Source organism: Neopsephotus bourkii, unplaced genomic scaffold (genome assembly GCF_033783945.1).
Source record: "Neopsephotus bourkii isolate Nb327-2 ecotype Australia unplaced genomic scaffold, CSIRO-AGI_Nbou_v1 NB_272, whole genome shotgun sequence".
Taxonomy (NCBI): Eukaryota; Metazoa; Chordata; class Aves; order Psittaciformes; family Psittacidae; genus Neopsephotus; species Neopsephotus bourkii.
The window spans coordinates 22116252-22129725 of NW_026900781.1; the positions used below are offsets into that span (position 1 = coordinate 22116252).

Consider the following 13474-nt stretch of genomic DNA (forward strand, 5'->3'; position numbering starts at 1 on the left):
TAAGCTATCACTCTATCTCTGCTGAAACTAAAGCATGATCCAGCATGGTTTGAATCCAGGAGGCAGCCTAGGATTTGTATGTCCTATTCAGATCCTTCACAAATCTTCAAGAAATTCAGTTTGAGAGACCTAAATAACATGTAGCAGATTTAATGTAAAAGCATTTTATTTTCGTTTTGTTTCTTTTCTTTTTATTGATACTTACATAATAACAAATAATAAGTTTTCCATTAAGCGATTTCTGATGCTGAAAGAGCAGCATTAAAGCAGGTGCTTAACATGAAGGTATGATGGATCAGAACTGTTGTCATTACCAGTGTTAAAAATTGCAGTTATACATTGTGAGAAATGCAGGGTTTAAAGAGGAAAGGATGTACAAACTAACTGAATGCACTTATCATCTACCAACTCCCCATCCCCCTTCCTACCAATTTTGATTTTAAATGCAGCTACCTGGAAAAAAAGCGCCTCCTATTTCCACGATTCTTCTTTGTGTCAGATCCTGCTCTCTTAGAAATTCTTGGCCAGGCATCAGACTCTCACAATATACAGGCACATCTCCTGAATGTCTTTGACAACATTAAAACTGTCAGATTCCATGAAAAGGTATGTACTGCTCACACCTCAGTGTTTCATCCTTTCAAATTAACAATGTGTGATACTTGTTAAATAAGAAAGCTACCTGGGTGCATAGGGCATTCAGCTGTTTTAACAAGCTCATCAGCTGTTTATTTATTTAATTTAATATAAAATGAAATTGAAGATTTCGTTTCATATTCTCATTTACATAATAGGAAAACTCTATACAGAATAGCAAAACAAACAAAAAATTGCATCAGTGTTTAGGTTTCGGAAAACCCCCACCCGATACTGAACTGCTTTCCGTGGCTTAATGTAGGCTAGCATTCTCTCAAATAAGTTTCTGATTCTTTATGTGGATATGTGTCTTTAGATTGCCTGTATTGTACTTTCATTCATTTTTTTGATTGTAACAAAAATGTACCTAGTCTCTCACTTGTTTCTGAGTTATTCTTAATATTGCCTTCAAACCTACTGTTTGAAGAAAGTTTTCTTATACCTTTTACACAAAGAGAAAGCAACAAAAAGAAATATTTTTTTTCCTGTGTATGTCAACACTTCCATTCATTTGAAATTCCTGTAATTGATCATGTTCTTTTTGTGCTTCCATTAACTTTCCATTGCAAGGCTGCAATTTTGTTAGGATATTAACCCACTAGTAATAGGGGAAGGTTTCCTTTATTGTGACTGGAAAATAGATACCGTCATTGAAACTTAAATGAAGTTCAGGAATTTTCAATGTATTGAGGTTTGTCTCCTTGTTCTGATGACAGTGTTTTGTTTAAAGCCTTTCTGCACACCGAAAGTAATGATTTATTTGTTTTTACATTTCACTTCAAAAGGTTGGTATAATTTGTTACCTAAATAAGTTTGATGAAATGTCAGGAAAATCAAATAGTTATGGTAAAGCTAACAATAAATCTGCAATCACAAGATGTTCTTGCTTTGCTTTTATCAGATATATGATCTTATACTGTCGATCAGTTCACGAGAGGGTGAGACTGTAGAGTTGACTAAACCTGTAATGGCTGAAGGTAATGTAGAAGTTTGGCTGAATTCTCTGTTGAAGGAATCTCAGCTGTCACTGCATCATGTTATTCGCCAAGCAGCTGAGCACATCGAGGAAAGTAATTTCCAGCTGACTGAATTTCTTTCTACTTACCCATCCCAGGTAATATCATTGTTAAATCAATGAATAATTTGTCACAGATATGTAACACATTAATGGCGTTTTTTCTTGGTTTTGCAATCAAAATTGCAGTCAGTGTTATAAATGCAAACCTGACATTTGAATTAATCTGAATCAACTCAGCCTTTTAAATTACACTTTACATATCTGAAATCAAAAGCAGGAAACTTACCCTGAAGGGATTTTTTGTTTGCTTTTCTTTGTTTTTATTCTTTTTTTATTTTTTTACCTCCAAAATAATGTTGAATGTAATAAATTAATGTAACGGAGTTAACACTTTCTTTACAAGCTTAATACCTGACTAATGAAGGAAAAGTAGTAAAATCCCATGTTTGTTTATATATTCAGGAAAACAGTATATTTACTGGTAAAGATTTGGAACTGAAGGTAGTGTTGAGTGAAAACTGTTTTCTTGGTAGAAGCTTCTTCACTTCTGATCAGGAATGTTGATAGAGAGAGAATAAAGTTTGTGAGTTATTAAAAGAAAAATTTTAAATCAAAACATTAGTTTTTCACTGGTTAGTTATTAAAGTGTATTAATTATACATAGTATTTATATGCTGTAAAATATATTGAACAGTTGTATCAGCAGTGCATTGTAGACAGTATCGACAAGACTGAAGTGTGTTCTTAACTATGTCTTTATGAACAGAGTTGGGACACAAAACAAATGCATGGGGTGAATGACCTCAGTTTGGATGCATGAAAATATAATTTTTTACAAATAGTAGAGGGACGCTTTCTTTACTTTATCTGTGTTTGTGAATGTACATTTTAGGTGAAAGAGAAAAGATTATGAAGCATATACTTTTATGTTTCCTAAGGTTGGGTTATTGGGGATCCAAATGATTTGGACAAGAGACTCAGAAACAGCTTTGACTAATGCCAGGTATGATAAAAAAATTATGAGAAAGACGAACCAGTTTTTCCTGGATCTTCTGAACATGCTGATAGATACGACTACAAAAGACCTTAGCTCAGTTGAGCGAGTTAAATATGAGACATTAATCACTATTCATGTGCATCAGAGGGACATTTTTGATGGTCTGGTAAGTACTGAAAAATTTACAATGAGGTATGAGGTGGTTTTCACATATAAAACAATGTGAAAGGACAAGAACAAAATATTACTATACCTATGAACTCATGACTCTTAAACTAAATATTTAATTTCAGGGCTACTATGATTATATAGCCTTGAGTATTATAAAAAATGATGTTGTTGCTTCAATCCATGTCTTGGTTTCTCTTGAAGTAGTTCGGTGTTTTCTCTCCCCACAAGCAATAGCAGAATTTTATAATGCTTTGTGTTGGCCCTCTTAAGTTAGATGCCTCTATTGCAGGATCACTTAAGGGACTTGTTTGGCCTCACACATTGTGTTGCAAGTGATTGGCCCTTCTCTGGACAATACTGTGAGTTTCAAAGAGTAAATAGAATGAATGTAGAGTTATAGTACAGGAAAAAGTTTGAAGTTATATGAAGCTACTACACTTTTACCTATAGGAATCTCTGGACCTTACTGAGATTTAGCTGTCTGGAAAAAAAATTGCTGAGATTTTTATTTTGTTTTATTTTTCCTCAGTAATTAGTGAGAATTGCTGCCATTGCTGATAGGCAGGCATCTATATTTTCTTTCTAAAAAGAGTTGTTTCTAGTTACAGTCACCTTACATAAACTGTAATTTTAAGCTACAAACTACAGGGCATCTTTTTTAATTGTATAATCATAGAATGGTTTGGTTTACTAGGGACTTTAAAGATCATCTAGTTCCAGCCCCAATGTCATAGGCGAGACACCTTTCACTAGACCAGGTTGCTCAAAGTCCCACCTAGGCTGGCCTTGAACACTGTCAAGGATAGGGCAGCCACTTCTCTGGGTAGCCTGTTCCAGTGCCTCACAACCCTCACACTAAAGATCTTCTTCCTAATACTTAACCTAAATTTACCCTCCTTCAGCTTAAAGCCATTCCCCCTTGCCCTATCACTCCATGCCCTCGTAAAAAGCTCCCCAGCTTTTTTGTACCCTTTAGGTTCTGAAAGGCTGCTATAAGGTCTCCCCTGAGCCTTCTCTTCTCCAGGCTGAACAAGTCCAGCTCTCTCAGCCTGTCTCCATAGGAGAGTTGCTCCAGACCTGTGATCATCTTCGTGGCCCTTCTTATGTCTTTTTATGCTGGGTTCCCCAGAGATGAATGCAGTACTCCAGGTGGGGTCTCACAAGACCAGAGCAAAGGATGATTTTTGTGGTAAAAGTCAAGATAGATAGGGTCTCCAGGATTCTGTTACTAAGCTGTTCTTTATGCCTTTCATTGCGATTGCAGTGCTACTTAGATGAGATAATTGCAAAAGTAAATGCTAACCATGAATACCAGAGCCTTTTTTTCCCCTCTTTTCTTAGTGTTGCATGCATATCAAGAGTCCTACAGACTTCGAGTGGCTGAAACAATGTAGATTTTACTTTAATGAAGACTCTGATAAAATGATGATTAAGATCACTGATGTGGGTTTCACATACCAGAATGAATTCTTGGGCTGTACTGAGAGGCTTGTCATAACGCCTCTTACAGACAGGTGAAAAAGACTGATTTTATTCCTTTATTCTTTGATGCCAAAACTAGGCTTTCACAAGAGCAATTTAGTGGTTCCTACTGGATGCAAAATAAATCTATATCTTTCACAGTCTTAGCAAAGACAATAATTTTGCTTGAAATATGTGACTGTTTTTGCTTCTGTGCCTTACAGGATGAATGAATTCCAGCTTAATTTTTTGCCACATATTTGCAGGATCCCCACAGATATGATGTATGGGACCCTGATTCTCATGTATGTGAGGCTAGTGCCTGAGGATCAGGTGCATTCAACAGATACAATATGCAGAGAGTGATACAGGGTTTACAGGAAAACTAATGAGAATAGCTAAGGAAGAAAAGACAGGAAAAACTTTTATACAGCTGCAATAGATAGGAGAGCTTTGATCTAGAAAGATGTTGAAAGAATTGTAGTATTACTAACACAGAGGTCTATCTACCCAACTGGAATAACACAAAGAATACTTTGTAAACTGTTATTGGAAAATAAGGGCATTGGTTGTTTCATTTTGTTTTGTTTTTAATTATTGCCTACAGAAAATCCCAGGGCTTCTCTTTAGATACAGCTGTTAGCTGGTGTTTGACTGCATTACACATGGAATTTTCATTTATGAAAATCATAAAATCATAGAATAGTTAGGGTTGGAAAGGACCTTAAGATCATCAAGTTCCAACCCTCCCTGCCATGGGCAGGGACACCTTGCTCTAAACCATATTACCATATGGAATGCACTGTATGATCAAATTTTAAAGGTGATTGAGAAAGGAAGGTTTGACTGTCTTTTATTACTGTACTCCACAGTATAATGTAGTTTAGCACTTCAGTTAGAGTAATGCAGGAACTAAGCTAACCAAAGTAGATTAGTCAGCATCTCTGTATCTTCTCTCTTCCCTTCTTGTGATGCTTCAGGTGGTTGGTTATTGAAGATTATCTGCTCTTCCACTTTATGTAGGAAGAGACAAACCTTAATATTATCTACATCAAAGGCTGAGTGAAGGGATTTCCTTCTTACTGACTTAAATTGTAATTAGAGGCATGTGATTTTGGTAGTTTTCTTGACTCCTTAAAACAGGACTTCTGGTAATACACTTGAGTAAGTTCCCCTGTTGCTATACAGAAAACTGTGCTGCAGCTTCATTAAGTGATGACAGACTGTTGCCTTTTAGATGTTATATCACTATGGCTCAGGCTTTAGGCATGAACATGGGTGGAGCGCCTGTGGGACCTGCAGGAACTGGGAAAACTGAAACCATCAAAGACATGGGACGGTGCCTTGGAAAATATGTAGTGGTCTTCAACTGTTCAGACCAGATGGATTTCCGAGGACTTGGGAGAATCTTCAAAGGTAAGATATTTGACAAAAGGGCCAACTGTATTCTGGGGTGCATTAAGTGCAGTATAACTAGGCAGTCAAAAGATGTTTGTCCCACTGTACACAGTATTGGAGTGGCATCACCACAAAGTGAGTTTTGGGGTCAAAAATGTAAGAACAGCAGTTGGTTTTCAGCCTTTTAATAAATGCAAATAATTCATATCTTGTTAGGAATGTAAAATGTATTTGCAACAGTGTCTCCAAGAAATGTAAACATCTGAAAACGTAAGACAGTTTATGAAAAGATACATAAAGACACTTAAAATAACCAAGGACTACTGCCAGTACAAGAGGAAAAAGCTGTGAAATTTATTGCTGAACTAGTAGAATGCATTTGATTCTGATTTCAGTATTTTGTCTCCTTCAAATATCAAAGTTCTTATCAGTTGAAGGAAGTGTGTGACAAGCACTATATATGTTAAAAACAATTGACAAGCTCACTGAAGTTAGATTCAGACAACATTTATTTTTTTTTGGTGCCTGAAATTGATACGTGTCAGTTATGGCAGATGTTGAATTAGAGATCAAGTGGAGGTCTTTGTTGTATTGTTGCAAGTGACTGTGTTGATGATTTTTGTTTTGTTTTCCCCCAAATATTTGGAAGAATGCAGTTCTGAGGCAGACTGACTCCTAACTTCTTTCCAGGTGAAAGCAGCATTATTGTTCTTTTTAAACTGTGCAATAGGCTATTGACAACCCATCATATTTTCAGACTGATTACAGGGATTTTTTTGAGAGGCTAAAGAGGAACAGAAAAACATTCAAGATACTGAGAGAAGGAGCAGAAAATGATGGATATAGTGTACTGGACAAGCTTAAGGGCTTCTGGAACTTTGTGAATTCTTGCTTAAAAAAGAATTAAACTTTTCTCCTGTCCCTTTTCCAACCCTCAAAAATAAACCCCTTCCCCACCCCACCCTCAAGGTAGATTACCCTGAATTTTGGTTTATGAATTGAAAAAAAAAAAAGAAAAAAAAAAGGGTTAGCAGCATAATGGTCAGATGCTTCGTTGTCTTTCTCTTCGAAGGTCTTGCTCAGTCTGGCTCCTGGGGTTGTTTCGATGAATTCAATCGTATTGATTTACCAGTACTGTCAGTAGCTGCACAGCAAATTGCAATTGTGTTGACGTGCAAGAAGGAATGTAGAAAAAGCTTTATTTTTACTGATGGAGATAATGTGGAAATGAACCCTGAATTTGGCATCTTTCTTACTATGGTAGGTATTCACTAGGTTTCTAATATGCCAGTGATGATTGCACAATAATTGCTTCTAACCTGGTATGTTACATGTACTTGCCAGCCCTTTTGTTACTCAGCTCTTAGAACTCACTGACATCTTGAGAACACTGAGCATTACTACGCAGATATTTTACAGGGTCTTGTTTCAACAACATCAAGCACATGCAAGTAACAAATATAACCAGCATTGTAAATACAAGTTTTTACCTAAATGCTAAATTAATTTTGCATGCTATGTTCTAGTTCTCAAAGTATTATTTTTGCTACAAGTACAGAAAATGGCTAAAGAGATGTAGGGAGAAGTAGTCAATAAAAACAGGACGCATGAGACAAATATAGGTGTGATTTAAAGCCAAAAAGTTTTTTGTCAAACCAGGTTACATATTCCTTTGCTGATTCTTCTGATTCTGCAAGGTGCAGTCAACTTCATAACCCATTCTTCTCTCCAGAATCCAGGATATGCTGGAAGACAAGAGCTTCCTGAAAACTTGAAGATCAACTTCCGTTCAGTGGCTATGATGGTTCCGGATCGTCAAATCATAATTCGTGTCAAATTGGCTAGTTGTGGTTTCATTGCAAATGTTTTGTTGGCAAGGAAATTCTTCACACTATACAAACTGTGTGAAGAACAACTGTCAAAGCAGGTGATTATTTTCATATGAGGAAAAATATCTTAGGAAAAACCTACATATGATGTCACAACTTATTAGTATCTATGTGAAGAAAATGAAAAAGTTCATGTCCACTAAATAAGCTAAATGACACCTGTGGTTTAGTAGTGCAGCCCTCTGCTGTTCTGGAGGATTAACTCCTGCTACAGGTTTAACTCCTGCTACAGGTTATCTGTACAAAATGGGTCAGTCATTCAAAACACTGCTTATTATTAAGGTTTATCTTTAACGAAGGGTGATGATTGGGGCAAATAAAGCTCTTATATATTGGTTGGCCTTCTAGAGTGGATTGAGGCATTTGGTTTGTGCTGTCTGTGCATGTTTAGATGTTTCTCAAATAAAATCACCTTCCAAGATCCATAGACGATCCAGAATAATACTGCTAGTTTACTTCTCATTAGTCCTTGAGAACCTTATGTTGGTTCAAAGATTTGTGATTACCTTTCTTTTCTCTGTCACATCTTACTGTTTAGCAGAGATGGGGAATGAAGTTGCCCACAGTCATACAGCCAAAGAGTAGGATTCTAGGAGGCATTTGTGCCACATGTATCACTTCTCATACATATCTGTATCTCAAATGCTAAATAAGAATTGTTTGATCCTTGTTAATGCAGGGAAAATTTTCCCAAACTTTGCGTATCTCCTAGGTGCATTATGATTTTGGCTTGCGGAATATATTGTCAGTGTTACGAACATTAGGAGCAGCAAAAAGAGCAAATCCCACAGATACTGAGTCCACCATTGTCATGCGTGTGCTGAGAGACATGAACCTGTCTAAACTAGTAAGTTCCAAGGTCCTGATGTTGTAGTTTAAGCCCAACCTGTAACTCAGAACCATGCAGCTGATTGCTCACTCCCCCATTTTCCTCCCCCCACTCCTGTAGGGATGGGGAGGAGAATCGAAAGAATGTAACTCCCATGGGTTGAGATAAGAACAGTCCAGTAACTAAGGTATAACACAAAACCACTGCTGCTACCACCAATAATAATAATGATAAGGGAAATAACAAGGGAAGAGAATACAACTGCTCACCACCCGCTGACCAATACCCAGCCTGACCTGAGCAGTGATCTAGCCCTTCCAAGTAACTCCTCCCAGTTTATATACTGGCCATGACGTGCTGTGGTAATGGAATGACCTTTTGGCTAATTTGGCTCAGGTGTCCTGTCTCTGCTTCCTCCCGGCTTCCTCTTCTCCCTGGCAGAGCATGAAACTCAGAAAGTCCTTGGTCAGAGTAAGCATTACTTAGCAACAACTAAAAGCATCAGTGTTATCAGTGCTGTTCTGAGGCTGAAAGCCAAAAACACAGCCCTGCACCAGCTACTAAGAAGGAGAAAAATGACTGCTACTGCTAAACCCAGGGCACCTGGTAAATTAATTAACTTGCACTTTGGAATGACATGTTTTTCTCTGAAATACTATGTAAATATTTTGAGATGATCACTAGAAGATTGGATGCGGCCTTTACACTGAAGCTACCTTGGAAATGTTCCATTCTCTCAGTGGTGTTGGGTATTGGTTTTGGCTGGGATTGGGTTAATTTTCATTGCTGTACCTTGTATGGGGCTAGGAGGGAGTGAGCAAGAGGCTTTGTGGTGGTTGGTTGCCTACCTGGGTTGAACCACCACACTTTGAGTTGTTCAGATTTTTTTTATAATGTATTGCCCTTGCTACCTGTAGAAATAAGCAACCAAACAAAGTTTATGGAGTAACCTCTTGAGAACTCTTAGCCTAAAGTATTTAATAATTCTTTTGAAATAATCTGTTATTCATAGTAATGAGTAATGTCTGCCTTAAATAACTAACAAAACCTATTCTGTTGCTGTGGTACTTCATCTCCTTTATAATTTTTTTCTACACCTTAGACAAATAATTTACTATTTGTATAAATGTTATTGCTAAAATCTACTTTAGTAAATTCAGTTGGTTTATTTTCTGTAACTTTTGATTACTGGAAACATCATATCTCCTGCTAGGTCTTTAGTACCTAGAGTGTTACAATAGGTGTTTTCTTGCATTTTCAAATATTTCTTTAGCTCTGATATAGTTAGGGATTTTATTAATTTTTTTTAACATGCTAGAATAAATAAGGTTTTAATCTGTATTCCCTCCACCCCACTCCCTGGTTTTCACTAGATTGATGAAGATGAACCCTTATTCCTGAGTCTAATTGAAGATCTGTTTCCAGATATCCAGCTTGATAAAGTAGGCTATCCTGAACTGGAAGCTGCCATTGATAAACAGGTGATGTTTGTCTTGATCTATGCTGCTGTGGCATAACTATCAGTATGTGACATCTAAGAAAATCATTGCTTTTGAATCTACCCAGCTGGTAATAATATGTTTTACACTTTAGAGGAAAAATAAACTTTTCCATAAATCTTAACCACTGGTAGATTATTATTAAACTTGTTTTTAAAGATGTCACTGAATTTTAATTGGGGTGTCCTGTGGTTTTCTTGTGAGTCATTTGTTGTGACCAGTTAGAAAAATGCATGTCTACATTCCCCGGCAAGTTAGGGGGGAACGGGAAAAGAGCAAAGAAAGGGGTCTTGATCATTTAATAAACTATTTAGTTTGGTTTAGTTAGTTTATTATTTAGTTTAATATATTGTTTAATAAATGAAAGAAAAAAGAAGAATAAATCATGCAAAAGCAATTGTTCAAAGCAGACTGATGCCCAGATAATCTCTGAGTAATGGCTACTTTGGAGAAAACTCACTCCAATTTTATTACTGAACGTGGTGTTATCAGTGTAGTTAAACAATCTTTAAATGTCCCTTCCAACACAAACCATACCGTGATTCTGTGGTACGGAGTATCCTTTTGGTCATTTGGAGTCAGCTGTACCAGATGTATCCCCTCCAAACTCTTGCTCACTTCAGCCTACTAGCTGACTGGACTGTGTGAGAAACAGAGGTCTAGATGCTGTGTAAGCACAGTTCAGCAATAACCAAAACACTGGTGTGTTATCAACATTGTTTTGATCACAATTATAAAATGTGGCAAAATGAAGAAACAACCTGGATCCATCCCAATCAGATCCAGTACATATGTACAGCTGTTAACAGGATCTTTTGAGAACATGTCAAGTCTACTTGTGAACATCTTTCTTTGATAAGGGAAATATCTAGTCTATAAGATTATCGTAGAATCCATGAGTGTTCATGAGTGTTAGAAATTGTCAAGAGAAGATAAATCTCCAGTGATGGCATTGGACTACCTTGTTTTATGTAAAGAAAGAAATCGGTTCAGATACATTCTATAGTAGCATCTTTAGATTTTGTATATATATTACTGTATATATGTGGGCTCTGGAAAAAATTCAGAAGGCTATATTCTATAGTGGAGAGATAGGCAGCTTGACCGGTTTGGTATCAGCTGTGAGATCTGTTAAATGTAAATGTATCCATGGAAATGGTGCACCTGATGTGTTTGTTGTGCTTTGCAAGTTTCATTGCTTCAGCAGTGGTGCTCTTCATGATGATGAGGAGTTAGCGGCAGCACATACTTTATGGTTGCTGTTGGTGAATTTATCTTGTGATGCCTTCTGTTTTGGCTTCCTTGCAGATTGAGATAAATAAGTTGAACTGACATGAGCTTTGATATGTGAACAGTATAACAAGTGGTAGTGCCAGTTCCATAGTTACAGTTGACAGTGACTTTAAAAATTGTTTTGTCTTATCAGTAAAAAGTTAGTCCTTTTTTTACTGGTAATATTTTTCTGAGATTATTTTTGAAGCATAATTAAAAGCAGAAATCATACTTTAATTAAAATATAGTTGTTATTTTGAGAGCTTCACTTTTATAACATGGTCTTGAGCTTTTAGAAAAAATTCTGACTGTCAAAAACATATGGTGCTCTATGAATCCTTAAGAAATAGTTCTAGCTTTTCTCTACTGGCTAAAATCTATTTTGTTCACTTCCAGCTGAGTCACTTTCACAAGCAACAGCAATACCATTACAGTGAGATGACTTCTTTAAGCTTGGAACTAGCAAAAAGTAGTAAACAAGCATATCTGATTCTAAAGCATCATGTCTTTTCTTAGAAGGATAGTATTAAAAGGTTGCTCAAAGCTCTGCCTGTACACTGAGAATTAACAAAATACTTTGCAATAAGCTTTTGACTATTGTAAGAATTTAGAAACACAAATCATCATCATAAAAAAGCAACTGTTCTGAGAGGCAACTGAAAATGCTGTATGGATATGGAAGACATTGCTAGCAAAAGTGTTTCTAAAATTCTTGGCTTTTCCTTAAAAATATGTTTTAATCTTAAAAAAACCTATGTTTTAATCTTAAAAAAGATTAGTTTTAACCCTAATAAGATGTAAAAAATATAATAAAAATATTATTTTTCTTATTTTATTTTTCTTAATATATACTTGAATACCAAATTTCTTCACAGAGAGGGTAAAGACGTATTGGAACAGATTAGGGAAGTAGTGGAATCACTGTCCCTGGAAGTGTTAAAAAACATGTAAATGAGGACCTCAGTGATATGGTTTAGTGATGGTCTTGGCAGTTCTGGGGTAACGGCTGGACTTAATGATCTCAAAGGTCTTTTCCAACCTAGCTGATTCTATCTTCTTTTTCCAAATATTTTTTTTAATATACACAAAAACTTTACAAAGAGTGTAGTCTTCTGCTGAAGATTTATGTATTTTTTTATTTATTTTTAAAGCATCAAAATATCTTGTGCTCTAAATTACTAGTAATTTGGTTTTCTGTCACTTTCTATAGGTGGAGAAAGCTGGACTTATTTGTCATCCTCCTTGGAAACTGAAAGTTATCCAACTTTTTGAAACCCAGAAAGTAAGGCATGGATTGATGACACTAGGACCTAGTGGTGCAGGAAAAACTGTTTGCATCCACACTTTAATGAAAGCCCTGACAGGTATGTGAATATTTATGTTGTAAACTGTTATTAAACTTTAAACCATGTTTTTTTTCATAGAAAACCTAAATTACTTCACTGTGAGAACACATTACTGGAAGAAACTGTGTTATATGATACTAATTTTAGTGGTAGTACCTTTTGAAAGCTTGAAAATGTCTGACATTGGAAGACGTATAATACATATCCTATATTCCATGTTATGATACTTATATCAGAAGTTCTTATTCTAGAAAAACTGAGAAAGAAGTGCACTGTCTGGGTAGACAGCTTGGGCAAGTGATTAAAGCATCTCCCAGGTTTGGCTGAGGTAATCCTGAAACCTTCCCCTAATCATAAGTATTTAGCCCTCTTTGAACATGATTCACATGACAGTGTTTTTGTCTGCAGTAAAAAACGACTGCTTCTGTCCCGCGTTGCTGCTAGGAGATCCTGTTTTAGGCAGTGACAATATCTTCAGGGATATTGATTTTTTTTTGTCCTGGCTGGAGGCTTGAGGAGTGTGTCTTCTTGTCCTCTGTATTTGTAAACAAATATGTTAGTAGAAGAACTTCTGTTTGAACTTATTAAAAGCTCACAGCTGAGGGAGAAAAACACATCTCTTGTTGTAAGCTTGTGTTACCCCATTTCAGAGGCTTTAGTGGGCTGCTTATACAATTTTCCAGAAATGGATAGTTTCTGTAAAATATTATTCAGCCAATTGCTAGTCTCTCATTTACGCAGTAACTTAGTGTGCTTAAGAAACACTGTGAGCTCTGCATTGCAGTGTAAATGACTGTTCCATTTTTGGAAAAAAAAGCAGAAAGAACACGTAGTAGTGTTATACTATTTCCCTATATTTCTGTAGCACTGAGATGTGAACTACTACCAAGATAAAGCTGCCACAATGATTTTTTCAAGCTGAAATTCTAGTATAACTCCAGAAACTGTAAAGCTACAG

The 13474-nt window shown here is 36.3% G+C and overlaps 1 protein-coding gene across 1 annotated transcript in view; it reads left to right on the plus strand.

Moving 5' to 3' along the window:
• Nucleotides 1–13474, plus strand: part of DNAH5 (dynein axonemal heavy chain 5) — a 116648-nt gene that overhangs the window by 44756 nt on the left and 58418 nt on the right. The window contains exons 32-41 of the mRNA XM_061346726.1: nt 450–606; nt 1538–1750; nt 2593–2817; nt 4164–4336; nt 5521–5699; nt 6754–6941; nt 7414–7608; nt 8283–8417; nt 9773–9880; nt 12381–12534. Of these exons, the coding sequence (XP_061202710.1) occupies nt 450–606; nt 1538–1750; nt 2593–2817; nt 4164–4336; nt 5521–5699; nt 6754–6941; nt 7414–7608; nt 8283–8417; nt 9773–9880; nt 12381–12534 (1727 nt within the window). The remainder of the gene's footprint in view (nt 1–449; nt 607–1537; nt 1751–2592; nt 2818–4163; nt 4337–5520; nt 5700–6753; nt 6942–7413; nt 7609–8282; nt 8418–9772; nt 9881–12380; nt 12535–13474) is intronic.